The sequence below is a fragment of the Castor canadensis genome, chromosome 8, assembly GCF_047511655.1.
Source record: "Castor canadensis chromosome 8, mCasCan1.hap1v2, whole genome shotgun sequence".
Classification (NCBI taxonomy): domain Eukaryota; kingdom Metazoa; phylum Chordata; class Mammalia; order Rodentia; family Castoridae; genus Castor; species Castor canadensis.
Genome location: NC_133393.1, coordinates 151,536,731 through 151,556,130, shown reverse-complemented (window position 1 = coordinate 151,556,130; position 19,400 = coordinate 151,536,731). Strand labels below are relative to the sequence as shown.

The 19,400-nt window shown below is 44.4% G+C and overlaps 1 protein-coding gene across 2 annotated transcripts in view; it reads right to left on the bottom strand.

Annotated features, from left to right (window-relative positions):
- Srebf2 (sterol regulatory element binding transcription factor 2) overlaps nucleotides 1-19,400 on the bottom strand; it is a 60,638-nt gene that overhangs the window by 15,914 nt on the left and 25,324 nt on the right. The window contains exons 2-11 of one of the 2 annotated variants that reach the window (XM_020168194.2): nucleotides 15,345-15,824; nucleotides 14,179-14,360; nucleotides 12,913-13,059; nucleotides 11,992-12,213; nucleotides 10,758-10,872; nucleotides 10,442-10,623; nucleotides 8,405-8,597; nucleotides 7,689-7,870; nucleotides 6,408-6,684; nucleotides 3,371-3,540 (exon numbers count right to left, since the gene is read on the bottom strand). In XM_020168194.2, coding sequence (XP_020023783.2) covers nucleotides 3,371-3,540; nucleotides 6,408-6,684; nucleotides 7,689-7,870; nucleotides 8,405-8,597; nucleotides 10,442-10,623; nucleotides 10,758-10,872; nucleotides 11,992-12,213; nucleotides 12,913-13,059; nucleotides 14,179-14,360; nucleotides 15,345-15,824 — 2,150 coding nt within the window. The remainder of the gene's footprint in view (nucleotides 1-3,370; nucleotides 3,541-6,407; nucleotides 6,685-7,688; nucleotides 7,871-8,404; nucleotides 8,598-10,441; nucleotides 10,624-10,757; nucleotides 10,873-11,991; nucleotides 12,214-12,912; nucleotides 13,060-14,178; nucleotides 14,361-15,344; nucleotides 15,825-19,400) is intronic. The other variant, XM_074084582.1, reaches the window with a different exon arrangement.

The window sequence follows — 19,400 nt, the reverse complement described above, 5'->3', positions numbered from 1 at the left end:
CTGTTTCTTCTCTAGGTATGTTGATTTTTTTGTTTGTTTTGTTTTGTTTTTTGGTGGTGATACTGGGAATCGGATTCAGGTTATTCTACCGCTTAAGTAACTCCCCCAGGCCGAGCTTTTTTTTTTTTTTTTTTGGTAGGACTGGGTTTTGAACTCGGCTTTGTGCTTACAAAGCAGGTGTTCTACCACTTGAGCCACATTCACAGTCCATTTGGCTCTGGTTATTTTGGAGATGGGGTATCGCAAACTATTTACCCAGCTGACCTACTGCAGTCTTTCCAATCTCAGCCTCTCAAGTAGCTAGGGTTATAGGTAAAAGCCACCAGCACCCAGTCTGAGCGCAATTCTTTTTTTGGGGGGGCAGTGGAGGTGGGGGCAGTACTGCAGTTTGAACTCAGGGCCTCACACTTGCTAGGCAGGTGCTGAGTTCAAACTGCAGTACTGCCCCCACCTCCACTGCCCCCCCAAAAAAAGAATTGCGCTCAGACTGGGTGCTGGTGGCTTTTACCTATAACCCTAGCTACTTGAGAGGCTGAGATTGGAAAGACTGCAGTAGGTCAGCTGGGTAAATAGTTTGCGATACCCCATCTCCAAAATAACCAGAGCCAAATGGACTGTGAATGTGGCTCAAACCCCAGTACTACCACAACCACCGAAAGAAAAAAATAAAAAGTATTAGAAAAAGTGAGCCAGTAGAGCTGTGTGGTGATGCAATGGAACTGACTAGAGTTCAGCACCAGACCCATTACACATGGACGCTAGATGTATAAAACAAGGTACCACTCTGTAGTGGAAACATTTTTTTTTTTTTTTTTTTTTGGTGGTACTGGGGTTTCAACTTAGGGTCTCATGCTTGCTAGGCAGACCCTCTACCACTTGAGTCACTCCACCAGCAAAAGATAGTTTTTAAAATAACAGGTACTGGGTCAGGTAGATCCCCATATGGAAAAAAAAAAAGTGATTTTTGTACCTCTACCTTCAACTCATACAAAAAACATTTTCAGTGGATTGGGGATCTGCGCATGTAGAGTAAAAACCAAAAACCAAAAACCAAAAGCCATTGCTTGTAATAGACTATAACAGACAACACTGGAGAACATCTTCATGAGTCTCATGGAGGGCAAAGATTTGTTCAACAGAACACAGTGTTTAACTGCAAAGGAAAAGATTAATAATCCAGATTTCATTAAAATTAGGAACGTGTGCTCATTAGCAGACATAATTAAGAGAAAAGACATTCGCAAAGCATATATCTAACAAAGCATCAAATACACAATACAGAGCTGTATCAATAAAAACACAGACACCCCAAATAAAAAACAGCTAAGACTTGAAAAGGATTTTCACAAGAGACTATCCAAATTGACAGTAAATATATGAAAAGGTGTTCAACATCATTAACCACTTCGAAAGGGCAAATAAAAACCACAATTAGATATACCAAAAGGACTAAAAAATCCCTCTGACACTACCAGTGTTTGACGACAATATGAAGTGGCAGCTATTCTGCACTACTAAGAGAGTGGAATTTAGCACCACTTTGGAAATGTGCAGAACCTCTGAACTGACAATGCTTTTCCTTGAATGTAGCCATATATTCACTGAAAGATGTGTATAGGATATTCAAAGCAGTGTACTTCAGGAACAACCACAAGTAGGAAGCAACTCAAAAGTCCATCTAAACATACAGTGTATACTATAAAGCAGTAAGAATGAACAATCTGTAACTCTGTATGACAGCGTAAATCAGTCTTACATATGATACTGAGCAGAAGAAGCCAGACACAAAACAATACATACAACCTTCTCTCCTAACATAAATAATGGCAAAACATCTTAGTGATCAGGATAGCTGTTACCACTGGCTGTAGGACTTGAGAAAGGAACAGTTTAGTGCCTACAAGGGAGACTCAAGGCAGGTTTCTGAGGTCTTGATCTGGCTGCTGATTAGATAGATAGTTTACATTGTGAAGTTATTGAGCAGTATATTTATGATTTGTGTACTTTTTTACATTCATATTGTACTTCAATAAAGATCTACAGAAACAAACAGTAGGCAGATTAAACTACAGTGACAGAATTCATAATAGGGTTGTGGCGGGAGGGATGCAGGAAGAGTAGCAAGAGCCCAGGGAGGCTTCTGGGTGGTTGTTACATGGGTGAGTTTACTTTCATCAAGGTGTAAGTTAAATGTGTACATTTTCTGTATGTATGTCATGGTTTGATAAAATTAATGCCTTCAAATAATTTTAGGAGCAAAAAAAGTTATAAGCATGATGACACAGCCTAGGGCACTAAGACAAACTGAATAGGGGAAAGGCCTTGCCAATATCTCCTGCTCTCAGCCTTAATGCACCTTTCCCAGAAAGCCCACTTTGTCTTCCACAAAGACATGGTCAGGAGCCCAGCTTGTTCTACCCAAGGTTAGCCCCTGCTCAAACACTCATCCTTGCACTTTCCTGAAAGCCTGACTGAACACTTCTGTGTACCATCCACTCTGCAGTCCTTGCCCAGAGCAGGTGCTCAGTAAAGTTTGCTGAATAACTGAATCAAGGGTGGATGTCTTATCTATGGACATAGGAACAAAAGACACTGGGTTTCCTTATGCCCTTTGTCACCTAGGCTACAGTGAATCACTTTAGGAAGCATATCAGTGCCACAACAGAGCATGCTCCTGTTCATTCTCAGTGTATCACCTCCACTACTGAGATACAGAAACAAACTGAGATGTTATAACTGCATTCTGAACACATATCTATTGTGTTCAGCAGTCTATGCAAAGTGGGGCACTGAGTAAAATGTGCCTGTCTCTGCTAGAGTAAGAGAAAGCCTGAGGTCAGCATATGCTATGAACTAGCTACTAACAAGGACTGGGAATTAGCCAACCATGAATAACCATGACTGGCACCTTGCCAGGCACAGAGGAGGCATAACCTCAGTTCCTACCACTGAGTTCTTTGTAGATAGGCACAGGCTTTCACTTCTGGATCCATAGTGCTGTGACTGGTACAAGGTGACCAATAAATACCTTCTGGGTGAAAAAAACAACCAAGAGATATAACTAGAAGACTATAAGAATGAAGAGTCAAATACTAATGCCCACATACATTCACAATGTATCCTTAAATCAATCTTCTTACCTAAAGGCACCAACATGTCCTGCTTATAAAGCTTGTGTCTGTAAGAGCCAGGAAAGGAAGAATGTTGGTCTGTTTTATTCACTGCTATGTATTTGTGGAATGAAAGAGTGAACGAATACCTGCCCCTTTAGGTGGTAGGCACCCCAGGTTAGGGCCAACACTGCTTTTTAGTTCCTGTCTGGGGAAGGTGCTCAGCAGAGATTTGTGGAAGGGAACTGAAAGGTACTCACAGCCAAGAAACCCAGCTTGCCTCCACACCAGGTTTTGAGCCCCATGGCAGCTGTCAGATGGATCTCAACCAGTGTGCTTGGTGGGATTTTCTCCTCGGCACACTCAGCCAGGTTCACAGCACACAAAGCCATGTGTACATCTGAACAGGCAGATCCTGCAGGAAGCTTCCCTAGGGCAGGCAGAAACAGACACTAATGTTGACAGATTCTCCAAACTCAAATACCTTCCTGCTTTCTCTAGCACAGTCCTGAGTAACAGTGGTACCAGAAGAGAAAGGAGGTGACCTTTGTGATCAGGACCAGATGTGACACCAGGCTCTGCAGTTTACTAGCTATGTGCTCTGGTCTACCTCACAAGATAACTGGGGACATGACACCTGGCTCAGACACTGTCAACAGGATAGCCACATTCTGTTCATATAGTTCTAAGTTTCCAAACATTTCAATGAAGGTAATGAAAAAACCAAAAAACAAAACCCAAAACCCATTTAAATTTATTTTCATAATCCCCAAAGTACACATTCCACACATTCCATTGAAAAGACAGACCAATAAGAGCTAGACACATGTTGGTTTAGTAGGTGGCCAGGAAAGGCTTACTATGTCTTCCCCTATGAAAACTTCACAGTGGTCCATCTGGGGGCAATCCTGAGATGAAGGAAAAAGGTGCCCCTGCACAGGACCAAGGTCACAGTTGTCTTGAAGCTTTCATACTGTTACTTGCTTCAGTCCTCAGTACGAAGGCCTGAAGGTGGCAAATGCAAGCTGTCGCCTTGCCTCAAGGGTAGCCACAGAAGTGTCAGTGCTAAGGTTCCAGATGATGGCAAAGTTAGGTCTCAGATTTTGCTCAGCTGAGGGTTCTTCCCTCTTAGCTGTCTTTTTTCATTAGCATGGGGAGCACCCATAATTCATTCTGCTTCCCCATTGGAGCTCCAAGCTTTCTCCTTCAGGGGGAGGAAGGTAGAGTGCAGTATGAACACCAAGGTGTTACTCACCTATGTCGCCTCAATGACTACCACAGACCCTGTCCCAGAGAATGCTCAGTGTGGAAGGAATGAGTGATGTGAAACTTCCCAGCTGGAATTCTATAAAACTTGATAGCTAGGAGGACACAGTCTACTGATCAGACAACTGGGTGTGGGACTCATCTGTTTTAAGAACACACCAAGAGACAGAAGAAAAAAAGCAAGATTTTTTTTCTTGCTTTTCTGCAAAAAGATTTGCAGATATGGACCTTTTGCTAAAACTCTTCTGTTAAAGCTGCTTAAATGGTCCACTGTGTCATCTCCTGGTCACTCCTCCATCCTTGATACCTGGGATGGCTCCTCTTCTGCTAAAGTTCCTCACAGCCACCAGCGATTTCCAACATCTTCCTGGGGTCATACCCTAGAGTTACCTTTTAGCCCTCTTTCTCATCAGCTATCTAGAGCCTATTTTCTTCTCTGGGACGCAGGTTCCACAGGTTCAGCTACCTACAGAACAGTCTGTGTCCTAGGGGAAACTGCCCCAAACAGAACACATCACCCTTTCCTGGGAAAACTGCTCTTCCTCCTGATTCCTTTACTGTTCAACCAAACTCCCGAGCAAGAGGCCAGGGAACCATCCTCGTCAGCTCTTTCCCTTACATATTACATCCAATTAGTTCCCAAGTCCAATCATTCTACCTGCTCATTTTCTCCCCACATGCCCTTAAAGCTTCTTTCATCTTCCAACTGCATTTGTTCCTATTTGGTCTCCAACTCCGGCCTTAATCCAATCTCTGATCCAATCCAATCCACTAGAGCAAACCTCTTCAACTTCAGAAGAACCAATCTAATCAGGTTTTTAAAATTATTTTCCTAGCACCCTTCACTGGATCCTATGATATACAAGATCCCTAATCTGGCATTCAGACCCTTCCCTAACTCTTGTGGCCTGGCTCCCTCTTCCTCTCCCTGCACGGCTCATTCTATGACTACTGGAATACTGCCTGAGAACATCTCTCTGCCTGGAAGGCACATCTGCAGAGCTGCTGACTTCTATACATTCTTCTGTGAGGAACCAAGACTTTACCTCCTTGAACTCCTCCCCAGTAGGAATCCACTTTTTCCCAATGTAAAAACTGTCATCTACTTGCTGCCCTGACCGCCTTTCTATTAGAGCAGCAGCTTACTGAATAAAATGAAGGATTATATTACATCAAGTCTAAGATGCCATCAATTTAAAGTCTCATTAATTTAAATGTTATTGCCAAGTAATTCATGATATGCCATTTTTATAAGGCACACAGAGTGTAAAATATTACTGGGTTTACATTTTTTTGGGCGGGGGGAAATGGTATTGGGGTTTGAACTCAGGGGCTTGGTAGGCAGATGTTCTACCGCTTGAGCCATTCCACCAGTTCTTTTTGCATTGTTATTTTATTTTTTGTCTTTTCTTGTTTGGTGCTGTCAATTGAACCCAGGGCCTCATACATGCTAGGCAAGTGCTCTACCACTGAGCTACATCCCAGCCTTGCACTGGTTATTTTTGAGAAAGGGTCTGGCTTTATGTCTGGGCCGGCTTGGACAGTGATCCTCCTATTTATACTTCCCTGCATAGCTTGAATGACAGGCACTCCATGGTGCCTAGAGATTGGCTGAGATGGGACATTACATTGTTTTACCTGGGCTGGCCTTGAACCATGTTTTTCCTGATCTCTGTCTCCCAAGGAATAGGATTACATTCTTGAACCACTGCAATCAGTCATTTTTTTTAAAAAACATTTTTTAATGTTTGCAAACATTGTGCTCAAAACAGAATGCATCACCCTATAGTGATAGGGGCATGGCTCAAGTGGTGGAGTGCTTACCTTGCAAGTTCAAGGCCCTGGGTTCAAACCCAGTACTGCCAAAAAAAAAAAAGAAAGATAATGAACTACAGTTACATACAGGTGGAAGGCTTGTCTAAAATACTGTAAAAGGGGCTTCAACCAGGATGAAGACATGGCAAACCAAGCTAAGAAGAGATAGCATGGGATACTTTGTAACAAACTTGGTAGCAGCAACTGGCCCCTCACCTGTGATGTGAAGCTGGTGCAGTCTATGATAGGCCAGGGCTGCATCACGTGCGCTGCTCTTGGCTTCATCCTCAAAGCCAGCTGCAGTAGCTGGGGTGGCCCGCCAGCGCTGGAAGACTTTCTTGAGCAGCCAGCGCACCAGGCGCAGCTTCTGCAGGCTATAGCGAATCACGTTCCAGGAGAGGCTACAGGCCAGGTCTAGGCGGGAGGTGGGTAGTGCCCGGCCCAAAACTGATAGACATATTTTTAGGTTGGCAGCAGCAGCTGCAAAATCTCCCTACAAAGGAATAAGAGGGTAAAATGGTTACTGGCCTTGCTATGGCTTTTTTTTTTTTTTTTTTGGTGGGACTGGGGATTGAACTCAGGGCTTCTTTTTTGCAAAGCAAGTGCTCTACTGCTTGAGCCACACCTCCAGTCCATTTTGCTCTGGTTATTTTGCAGCCGGGGGTTGTGAACTATTTGCCAGTGCTGGCCTTGAACCACAATCTTTCTGATCTCAATTTCCCAAATAGCTAGGATTACAAGTATAGCCACTTGCGACCAGCTGCATTTTTGTTTTAATAGACTTTGGAGGAGAGAGTAGGTTCACGGTTTACTGCTGCTCAGGAATGTTCTGGTTCACATGTCTCCTGAGACGTGTACATTTAACTCTTCCTTCAGTACTGTGAGTTGCCATAGGATCCTTCCCATAAACTCCCCTTACTGATTTCAAATGAAAACTTCCAGCTAGTTTTCCTGCTCAAAAATCTTCCCTGGTTTTCCAGAGAATTGGAAATAAAGTCCTAAGTTAGTTACTAGTCAAAGTCCTTTCCAGTTTGGGCCTAGTCACATTACCAGCCTTCGCTCTCACCTCTCTCTGACATATCTTGCACTCCAGATATACCCACTGAACTTGCCAGTTTACTGATGACACAGTAAGCTTAGAGGGCTCTTCTGCCACACCTGCCTATCCTTTCTGCCCTAGACAGCCCCACTCTCACCCCAGATCTCCTCAATCATAACTCATATCCTCTGCCCCAAGATCCCAAAACACTGTATGTCATAGCATAGATGACAGATCACCTTGTGACCATGGCATGACTTATTCATAGTGCCCTCTTCTCCACTGTCCTGTGACTGTTCAGGCATAGGGTCCCTTTCTCTTCTTAGTTACCTTACCACCAGCACCTGCCACAGGACTTTATCCTATGTGGACTTTATCCACACTAGGGACTCAACACCAGTTGCTGGGTTACTGGCCAAGCCTGGGAGAGGATGAGAAAAAGTGAAGATGGAACTTACCCTGGCAAGGTCTAGGTCTGCCTGCTTCCGGTGCCTCCAGAAGGTAACTGAGGAGCGTGAGTGTGGCCGGATCACTGGCTCCCCATGGACTAGTAGCTTCACAAAGACACTCAGGACAATCACACCATTTACAAGCCATAGGAGGAGAGTTGGCATCATCCAGTCAAACCAGCCACCAGAACCTAAAGAGAAGTATCCCAGCTGAGACCACCAGGAAGGGTCTTGTGAAACAACTGGGCACCTAACGGACCCCAGAAGTATGACATCAAAAAGTTTTCTACCTCACTTTCAGAAGAAAGGGTGGACAATTCTATAGCCTAAATAAGAATCCTATATATAGCCCCTGCCACCATGGAGCTGAATGCCACAAAAAACTTGGCCAAGAGGGTTTGGACCTTAGTTTCATATCTCATGTAAAAAAACCCCACCACATCCTGCCCTAAAAGGTTCTATTCTTTCCTCCTCTACGCCCTTCCCCCAGGGTAATTATAACAATGCAGATTTCTGAATAACTTTTGCTCTTCCTGACTGAACTTTTTTAAGTTTCCCTTGTTACTTCTAAAATGTAACTTAGATTAGTTGCTGTCAGAATCAAGTAGGTGGGGGCCCACTCCTTTTGGATTAGGTAGATAAATCATGTAGTTTGTACAGAGGGTCCTTCTCCTGCCATAGCAGTCCACCTACTCCCAGGTGGCATGAAGGGTTTCCCCACCTACCTGACTCAAATGATAGCACACTGCGTCCAGAGCCTGAGTATGGATGCTGGTCAGCGTTGTGGGCTCCTCCCCATTGCAGCAGGGAAGTCAGGGGGTTAAAGGACAGGCCCAGGAAGGTGAGGAGACACAGAAGAATTCGAGAGCGGTCCACCATGCCCAGTGCTACAGGAGGAGAGTCTGGTTCATCTTTGACCTTCAAAACAAGGCCTCAGGGTTAGAATGAATACTGAGAGGGTTTTTATAGCACTTTATAACTGTTAAGTCAGACAGGAATAAAGCCAGAAGGAGTTAAGATGTCCACAATTCAGTCTTATGTTCAAACCCTGGAGCATTCTCCCGCTTGCTGACTGAGAAAAGTACATGCTCTAAAGAATAAAGGCAGGGGGAATTTTCTTTTAAAAGGGATCTCTATAACAAAAGAGAACATACTACAAGATTCTGTTTTTGTATAATTCTAGAACAGGCAAAAGTAATCTGACTGTATGTTGATGGATCAGAGGTTGCCAGAGGTTGGAGAGAGGTGTGTGAACTACCTGCAAGGGTGTAGGAAGAGCTTTTGGGGATGTTAGACATGCTCTACATCTTGATCACAGTGACAGTTACATAGGTGTGCATATATGCTAAAACTCCTGGTATTGTACATTTAAAATAGGCATATTTATTGCATATAAATTATACCTCAATAGAGATGATTAAAGACTATATTTTAGCATGGATCCGTCTAAAGGAGTTTGCCTATTTTAAGACTTGAACGTTGCTTTTTTCCTCTCCTATTTTACAGAGAAAGAATCGAATGCAGAGGTCCTGATAGCCCACATGGGCAAGGAAGGAAGGACGGCGCTACATTTTTCCTGGTCCCAGGGAAGGTTGGTACCTACCATATATCACTTTTTAATGTTTTAAAACTCTTTGAAAATTTCTTCTGATGACTCAGAATTTTAGCTAATTCAAATAATATGTCATATGGCCTTCTGTTACCAAACAGGATCACATTTATAAAACATTTCAAAACAGAGCTTCCTTAGTAAAAGTAAGTATGTGATAGAATAAATAGCTTAGCCAAAAACATAAACTAGGATGAAATTTTATGCTGTGTCAAAACACAGTATAGGATCCAGTGGTCTCCAAATGTTCCTAGGAAGATCATTAGGTTCAGAGTCTCTTTTAACTAATTCCATTAAACTGCAATTGCCAGGGGCTTTTATATGTATACACACACACACACACACACACACACACACACACACACACACATTATACACACACACACACACACAAACACACAAAATTAAAAGCCCTTGGTTGGAATGTTATCTGTTAGACTGCAAATTGTAGTCATTTCTGGAAAAGAATACCCAGAGGCAGCCTTGTCCTAAACCAACTGATTACCCTCACAAAGAGATCTTGCCAGGCCCATTACTGGCAGAGGGAAGTAATGAGATGCCTCTAGCAACTCCCTGAGCCCACCCAACAGCTGTTCAGTGTCCTCATTCTAGATCTGGCACTCATTTCTTTCTGATGGGGCCTTTTAGCATGGACCAGTTAAACCCATGGGACGGTGTAGTTCTCTCCCCCCTCTCCCACCCTATTTCCCTGTTTTGTGTGTGTGTGTGTGTGTGTGTGTGTGTGTGTGTGTGTGTGTGTGTTGAGACCGCAGGCTGGCCTTGAAGTTTGAATTTTCCTGCTTCAGCCTCCCAAGTGTTGGGATTACAGCTCCCAAGTGTTGGGATTACAGGTGTGGGCTACCACACGGCGATGGTTTTCTTCTTCTTTATTCTCTAGGACCTAGCTAATTTCACAGAACTACTGTTCCTTTACAGTCTAGGCCCTCCTGACATCTGGTTTGACCACTTCCCTGTGGCTGCCCTACTGTATTCTTATGGGAGATGAAAGACAATTCAAGGGCTAGGAAATTTTAAAAGTTCATACTTAGGCTGGACGCATGGCTCAAGTGGTAGAGCACTTGCCTAGCAAGTGAAGCCTGAGTTCAAACCCCAGTACCACAAAAAAAAAACCACAAAATGAACAAACTCATACCTTTGCATCATCCAATAGGGGACTTCCTGGTTCAGAGTCAATAGAGTAGGGGGAAAAGCCAGCCTGGGACCCTGAGTCGGAGGCCGGAGGCGACATAAGAAGAACATTTTGATTAAAGTCATCGATCTTCAGGTCCATGTCGTTGTCCACCAGACTGCCTAGGTCGATGCCCTTCAGGAACTCTGTAAAGAAAACCCCACCTAGGCTGGTACTGGGCTAGGTCTCATATATATCTGTGGGCCCTTCCCAGTACCCGTCACCGGGATTCTCACACAACTGGGAGGTCTGACAGCCCTTTCTCAACATGTATACTCACTGTTTTTCTGATTTGCCAGCTTCAGCACCATGTTCTCCTGGCGCAGTTTATGATTGACCTGCTGCAAGTATTTGATGTAATCAATGGCCTTCCTCAGAACACCAGACTTGTGCATCTGGGAAGGAAAATGAGTGAAACACAGTAAAACCAGTGCAGGCTGAAGTGGAGAGAGCAGAGTGCCAGAGTTTGTGCATGGCTAAAGGGTACAAGATGCTGACTACCTGGGACAAGAAACTCCCTATCTCTGAACCTCTTCTCTCCTCCTTAACATGGGAATAACAACAGCATATGAATCACAGGCTGGCAGTGACAGCTAAATGAGGCAATATATGTAAGGAGTTTAGTTTTGAACCTGGCACATAATTGATACACAGTAAGTATTAGTTAATATTCCCATTTATAATACTAGCATAGAAACAAAATTTAAAGAAAACAGATGACAAAAAACAGAGCACTAGACTGAGGGTGTAGCTCAGTGGTGGAGCATTTGTCTAGCATGCACAAAACCCTGGATTCAAACCCTATTATTGCAAAACAAACAAACCCCGAGAGCATTGTTAGAGATCGTTTCTTAAGTAATGATACGTAGTTTTACTTAAGGTACATACCTTACAGATCTACACACCATAAGGAAAATAATGAAACTTTCTTTCAAAACAGGGGTGAAGTGAAACAGAAATAGAGTTTTAAAAATCCATTTGCCAGGAGGCACATTCATCAAAACACATGGGGGCTGGTGTCTCACACTTGTTATCCTAGCTACTCAGGAGGCAGAGATTGAGGCTAGTGTTTCCTCTGCTCTTGGTCAAAGACCCAGTCTCCACTTTCTCTTTCTTTTTTCCTGTAAAAATACTGCTACCCACCTGTGAACACAGCTTAAAATATGTCAGCTGTCTCTAAGGTTCTCTAGAGGTCTCTAAGGTTCACATAATCCTATGTCTGACCTCTGGGTGAGTATCAGATATCTCTCTCTGCCTCTGACTCTGGGGATCACAGTCACAGCAGAACAGAGTCAGAGTCAAAGGTCCCAGTAGGTCACTTCTCTACCAACTTTCAACATTGTCCTCATATTTTAGTTATTATTTTATAATCCTGACAAACACCAAGAAGTTTTAATAAAAAAGTACCTCTAAGTCATTTTTGCATTCACTCAACATAAAATTCCTTAACTTCCACAGCGAAGACATTAAGGGGAGATGGCAGGGCATGAAACACCATTTTGCTTGGCACCCACCTTGGCATCTGTTCCCATTACCAGGTCCTTCAGCTCGATGATTTTGTCATTGATAGAGGAGCGATACCGCTTCTCAATGATATTGTGTGTTGTCCGCCTTTCTCCTTCTTTGGGGGGCTCTAGTTGTTTGACTCCGCCCGGTACCTGTTTAATGGGCACTTTCTCTTGCCCCATCATCACAGGCATTGTGGTCAGAATGGTCCCATTGCTGCCCACCAAGGTCTAGAAAAAGGGCAGAATTATTCCTTCATTAGCCTGAGTAAAGTAACCTCACAACACAAAGTAGCTAGGTTCTGGCCATGTGGCATCTCCTGATAATACTTTATGTGGTCTGAGATCCTTCCTGGGCTAATGAAATCGGGCCCCAGGAGGCCTCAGGAGCCATGGCACTTCAGGTGTTACCTTCTTTTCAGAATCACTGTCCAGAGAGTTAAGAAAACTCTCTCCTGGTATATGAGATATTTTTTTCCTTCTCAAATTAAGTAAAGTAAGTACATTTCTTTCTACAAATTTGCCATCAAATTGCTAACACTCTATAACTGAAAAATAGTTGCCTTCCATATCCCCCACCTTGGCACCCCTCCCTGCCTGGTGACCCAGCCTAGGGTCCTTCAGAAGTCAAACCTCCATCAATAACAGGATCTGGGAGATGATGGTCCAACTGTGCAGTTGTTGCCCAGAAATAAGGCTTCCTCTAGTGTTTTTTCTCACCCCCTTACAGATCCCAGGAACCCCACTGAACACATCTTGTGGTACTTGTTCAAGGGAAAACAAAGCTAAAAGTGGGGTGATGCTTATAATTAGGCCAACATATTCTATGGAGCTTCTGACACCTCAGCAGGTAGACTTTAACATCTCTGAAGCCTAACAACTCTAAGGAGGTGGAGGAGGGAAAAGGGCAGGGGAGAAGACAGTTCTTACTGGTACTTGAAGGGCAGCCGTCTGGATGGGGGTAGTGAGGGCAGTGAGGGCTGGGTTCTGGACTGCAGCCATGACAGGGCTGCCATCTGTCTTCAGTGTGGTCAAAACAAGAGAATCTGTCTTAATGATCTGAGGCTGGACCAGGACCTGGATAGAGAAAGAAACAAAGAAAAGCAGCATTATTTTTCTTATTTTATACTTGTTTCTTACTGCATGAACCCTCTAAGAAATAATAATAAAGTATAATTTTCATGAACTGGAAATTAAAAAAGCACCAGGAAATTTCAAAGAAGCCATTTCAAAAGATGGTGTTTTCTTGGGGCCATACTAGGGTTGAACTCAGGGCTTTGGGATTGTTAGGCAGACACTTTATCACTTAAGCCACTTTGCCAGTCCTTTTTGGGTTATTTTTGAGATAGCACTTTGTTTATGCCTGGGTTGACCTGGATCACAATCTTGCTGTTTGTGCTTTCCCACACAGCAGGGATGACAGGCACACACCACCATATCTGGCCATTGGTTGAGATTGGGTCTTGAGAACTTTTGGTTCAGGCTGGCCTTGAACTGTAATCCTCCTGATCTTCAGCTCTCAAGCAGCTAGGATTATAGGCTTGAGCCACCACACCAAGCAAAAGTTGGCTGATTTTTTTTTTTTTTTTTTTGATAGCCTGAATACTGCATTGAGGAGGAGAGTGGACAGCTAGAAAGAGTCCTGGCTGTTAAGGCTTCGAGGAGGGCAGTTCTAGTGGCTGGCAGGAATAGAGCAGGGATGAGTCACAGTGGATGGTGGAGGAAGAGACATTTGACTTTGGATAGTCTCAAGAAAACCAGGAAGAACATGGCTGAGAAGTAAAAAGAATAAACCTGTTTTTTGTTGTTTGTTTTTTTAAGACATATGAGTGAGAAAATACAGTCCAAATGCTATGATACATGACATAAAAAACACCGCAGAAAATAGGGAAAACAGAAAATCATTTGAGAGACAACAATTTGGTACTTTTTTTTAACTCCCAGTTTTATACTCATTATATGTTAATGGTCACTAGCCCAGAATTGGTATACCATCCCCGAGTATACGTGGGTATCAGTGTGGATCTACAGGTAAGTCTCAGCCAGGTCTGTATGTTGCTCACAGATGCATCCTGGGGCCCAGGTGCCCTTACCAGCTCTACAAGCTGATCTTCTTAATATGCAGACCACATCTGCAACCAAGGATCAGCTGACAGCCCCAACCAGTACCTCCTTGAATCCTTCCCAGTCACCTACCGGGACCTGCTGCACCTGGGGTGCAGCAACTGTCTGCACTGTGGCTGGGGCAAGGGTCTGCAATGTGCCGTTAGCTGTTTGTGTCAGCACCCGCTGGGCCTGTACCGTCTGTACCTGCTGCTGGATGGTGACCGGCTGTACTTGGGAGGATGTCACCAGGCTTTGGACTTGAGGCTGAAGAACTTGGGGGAAGAGGAGAAAAAAGTTACATGGTGGTGGAGTGCATGCTGTCACTGTAGCTGCAGCAATAACCGGAGGATGGAGTGTCTCATAACGATCCCAACTCCCCGCATGCTGCTGAAGAAGATGCGCACAGCCATTTACAAGCTGGCTTAGAGAATAAGGACATCCCATAAGGGCTGCATCAACGTCTGAGGGAACGAGTACAAACTGTTTTACTACTCTGGGAGCTGGGGTAGAGGTAAGGGAAGTTAATCAGCAAATGACTGCACCCAGCAAGAGTTAATAGATGTTGAAAATAAACAACTCCCTGGGGCTTCATTTCCCTCCATCCTTTCTGGATGGGAAATGTGCTTTGGGAAGACGGTCTCAGCTTTTTTATTTTACCCACCCCACACCCCCAAATTCTTGAAACCCACTGAGGAGATATCAGAGTTTTCAAATTCAGAGCAACACTCAAACCACCCAGGGCTCCCCATAGTCACTGCAATGCAGTACTTTAGTTATTCACTCAGTAACACATACTGAGAACACGCCATGAGGCCTGATACTCAGAGATGCAGGGCCTATTTTAAAAGTTGTATTTGTCTCTACAGTGGATGCAGAGAAGCTGTGTGCTGAATGAATGGTTCTTACCTGTGGGTGTTCAGCTCTGGCTGCTGCCTAGGCAAATTTCATGCCCAATTTTATTTAAGATTCCACCTCCAGTTACCAAGATCGCCCCCTTATCTACCATGTTTGTTGAACTGTTTGACTGACACCCTTGAAGCAGGTCTAATAGATACTAAGGTTTTTGAGGAAGCAGAATATAAAATGCTCCTGCACCAGTTCTAGTGCATACTACCACTGACTAGAAACTTGTCCAGACCGAACCATATTGATATATTTTGTCCTCCTCAAAGAGAACAGAACTAACTGCAGTGTCTGCAATCAGGCACATAAACCTTGGAACAAACAAACAGTTCTAGGTCTGACTTTTGAATCACCTTGAAAGCTGGTGGCTGCATTCTGGTATATCAATGGCTGCTGGATGATCCTTGTTTGTGGGGCAGTGCTGAATGTCGGGGTGATCATTACTGTCTGCTGTTGCAGTTGAGCTGGAGGTTGAGGCTGGGGCTGGGGCCGGGGTTGGAGAACAGGAGTTGTCCTTGGTGGAGTGGGAACTGCAGCAGGAGGGACCTTGACCTGCAGGGCTGGAGCCTGGGGGGAGGCAGCCGAAGGAGAGAAGGAAGATAATGGAACCTGGTTGAATGACCGCTGTATTGAGGGATCCACAGCTCCACTACTGTTGCCCCGGCCATTGCTGCTGCCATTGCTGCTGCTGTTGCTGTTACCGCTGCTGCCGCCACCACCACTGCCGCCGCTGCTGCTGCTACTACCACCACCACCAGGAAAGGAGCTACACAGCTGCTCTGAAAACAAATCAGGAAACTCTCCCACTTGGTTGCTGACAAACTGCAACATCTCTGTGAATGAAGGAAAAGGAGTAATTTTATTGTAACCCCAAACATTAACTTTTAAACTTACTGAAGAAACTGAGGCACAAAGGCTGAAGATGTAGTTCTGTGATAGAGTGATAGCATGCACAAAGCCTTGGGTCTGATTCTCCCCACTCAAACAAAACAAAAAACAACAACAAAAAAAAAAACCTAAGAAAAGAAACTGGGGCACAAAAATCCAATGGCTTTTCTAAGAATACGGCAAAAACAAGTCAGGAGACACTGACACAAAGGGTGAGGCAGTCACTGTCCTAAGGCTTTGGAATGCAGCAGCCTTGGCCCACAAGGCTACTTCCAGTTTCAGCACTGCTCCTTATGGAGCTATATCAGACCCTACCTCAAACTCTTTTCTTTCTCACCAGACAAGCTCTAGGTCTCCTAACCAACTAGGGTATATCCCTGGGCACCACTGGGGCCTTCAGAAACACTGAGGGATAACTCAGCCTGGTGGTACACACCTGTAATCCCATGACTTGGGAGGCTGAGGCAGGAGGATCATGGTTTTGAGGCAAACCTGGGCTACAAATCAAGACCCTGTCTCAAAAACAAAAAAAAAAAAATGAAGGGCTGGGGATGCAGATCAGTGGTAGAGCTCTTGTCTAGCGTGCACAAGGCCTGGGTTCTATCCCCAGCATCACACACACACACACAAAATCAATGATTGATGGCCTCTATGTGAAGGATCTTTAGGGGTAGAAAGGACAGCAAGACTATACATGAAGTCTAAAGTTGGATAAAAACTTGAGCAAGGTCACACAGCTAATCAGGGCACAGCCAGATTATAACTAGTTTTCTGCCACCTCACTTTGTCTTTCTACTGCCCCATAGGACAGTGTCAGGTGATGAGGACATAGCAACCTGGCCAGTCCTGGATGCCATGATTTACAGGACCCTTATGGCTCTCCTCTGGCTGCGCCTCTTCCCTGTGGGCAAAGAGCCTGTGGTGTCCAGGAGATGACCACTGGTTCCTTATAGATCATGTTCCAAGTGCTTGAGACCTCTGAATTCCAGCCCAAAAGACTTCAAGTCTGCTTCTAGGACTTCTTCCCTGGTCCATTCTCCTAAGGTTTACCCAAATCCAATTTACTCCACAAATAACAACCCACTTCTCATGACTCCTTCCTTTTCTTAGGGTTTCTCCCTATTAAGACCCTGGAACCTCAGCTTTGTCCCGCTTATTTTCAGATCTTTAATTCTCTACATTGTCTACTTTCCTTCCCTTTTTCTCATTCTAATACATACCCAAGAAGCTACTAATTTTCTTTGCTTTTTTTTTTTTTCTGGTAGGACTGGGGTTTGAACTTAGGGCTTCACACTTGTAAAACAGGTACTCTACTGCTTAAGCCATTTTGCTCTTGTTTTTTTGGAGATGGGGGTTTCACGAAGTACTTGCTCAGGCTGGCCTCAAACCTCGATTCTCCTGATCTCAGCTCCCAAAGTAGCTAGGATTACAGGCATAAGACACAGGCAGCCGGCTCTACTAATTATTCTTGAACTATGGTCCCTCCAAATTCTCAAGGCCATAGGATGAGCAAACATAGCAATAGTCACCAACCAACACACACACACACACACACACACACAAATCCCCCCAAATCTCCACTAGTAAGTTTCTTAAGTCTCTGATAGTCTGTGTGTGTATGTGTGTGTGTGTCGTGGGAGTATGTGTCTGGATAAGAGGTCTGGGGTATGAAGAGTTGTATATGGGGCAAGCAGAACATGCTGAGGATTTCTACTGTGGTCTCCATATGGGACAAATGGAGTTAAGCATTTCAATTGCAGCACTGCTGGGCAAAATAGTGGGATTACTTACTAACACCTTGAAACTCTGCTCTGTCTTCACTCAACTTGTTGTGTGTGGGAGGGAGAAGTAGACAGATTGCCACATATACTGCAACCCATACCAACCAAGTCCACCTCCTTGTATCATTCAACTAAGAAATGTCCTCAAACTCAGCACAAAATATAAACAAAACACAAATGCAGTGCTCACACATTCCTAGTGTAACACAAGATTACGGAAAGCCTTAAGAAAATTATTAAGAGAAACCTAACAATTCACTGAACCTGCCAGAATTACCGTAAAATCCCAACCTCTGGGAAATCAGCACTGAGGTTGGCGTTTTTCAGAGCCCTTAACTGGCTGCCTGTTTTTCCCCATGGAAAGCTGAAGAGTGAAGGGCAGGGTGATGTGATGGATGGGCATGGGCTTTGGCGAGTCTTAAGGGGCCAGTCTAGTAAGGCATGGTGATGCATACCTATATCCCAGCACTTGGGAGGATGAGGCAGGAGGATTGCAAGTTTGAGGCCAGCCTGGGGTACACAGGAAAACCACGTCTTAAAAAAGAAAAAAAAAAAAAAAAAGCCAGGCTAACCATTTAGCACTGTGAACATGAGCAAGTTACTCATCTCCATGTCCCAATTTCCTCACCAGGGGGACTGCCTGGAGAATACACACTTGGCCTCTTTGCTGTGTGGATTAATAAAATAATTTATGCAAAGTGCTTGGTTAGGAACAGACCCTTCTGAAGCTCCCTATTAGCCATACCTCTAGAGCACCCACTACACAGACACTTGTACCCACTTACTTAATCTCATCAAGTGCTCTTAAAATCCTTTTGTGGGAGAAGACATGGGCTGGTGTGCAAAGGTCACTTTCTTAGTTCACAATGCAAGTTAAGCGTGTGTAGGCAGAAGGAATGTGACTACTAAATAAACATAAAGAAAAATAATCCCTTTCAACCCTCACATAGAGTGCTTCTGTAAACCACCTCATCAGTCAGGCAGGGCAGCAGGCTTGGGCTGAGTGGTAAGGAAGAGCTGGCTAAGCTGAGCAACTGCAGGAAGGAGCTAATTTTTTTTTTTTTTGGCAGTACTGGAGTTTGAACTCGGACTTCATACTTGGTTGGCAGGTGCTCTTACCCACTTGAACACTCTACTGGTCCTTTTCTTGTGTTGGATATTTTCGAGATAGGGTCTCATGAACTATTCACCCGGGCTGATCCTCCTGATCTCTGCCTCCAGAGTGTAGCTAGAATTTACAGACATGAGCCATGGATGCATGAGCCACGAATGCCTGTCATGGAAGGACCTCCTAGAAGAGGTTCTTGGAGCCTCTGTTCCAAAGGGCATGCAGGGTCTCTCTGGGGCCCCCATCTGGTCTTCAGTGCCAGAGAAGGGGAGGCCTAAAGAACCAAGGTGCAGGCCCCAGGAACAGTCTCTCTCTAACTCCAAGCTCCACCCTGTGGGAGCATCTTAATGTTGTCTCACTGTTTCCTGCTCTAATCATTTGTGTTCTGCAATTACACAGGCTCTCATTTCCATAGAGGGCCATGAAACTCAGAAAAGGGAGGCCTGGGAGAAGGTTTTATGGAGCTTAGAAAATGAAGTTAAGATTCCTGATGCAATTCAGAGCATAGGGCCAGACACAGGCTGCTTCCCAGGAGTTAGGCTGGCATACCCAAGTTCACCTCACTTCCCTTCCAAACTACATTACTGTCTTTAGCTACTTCTGAAATTTAGGGCTAAATTGCTAAATAAAGT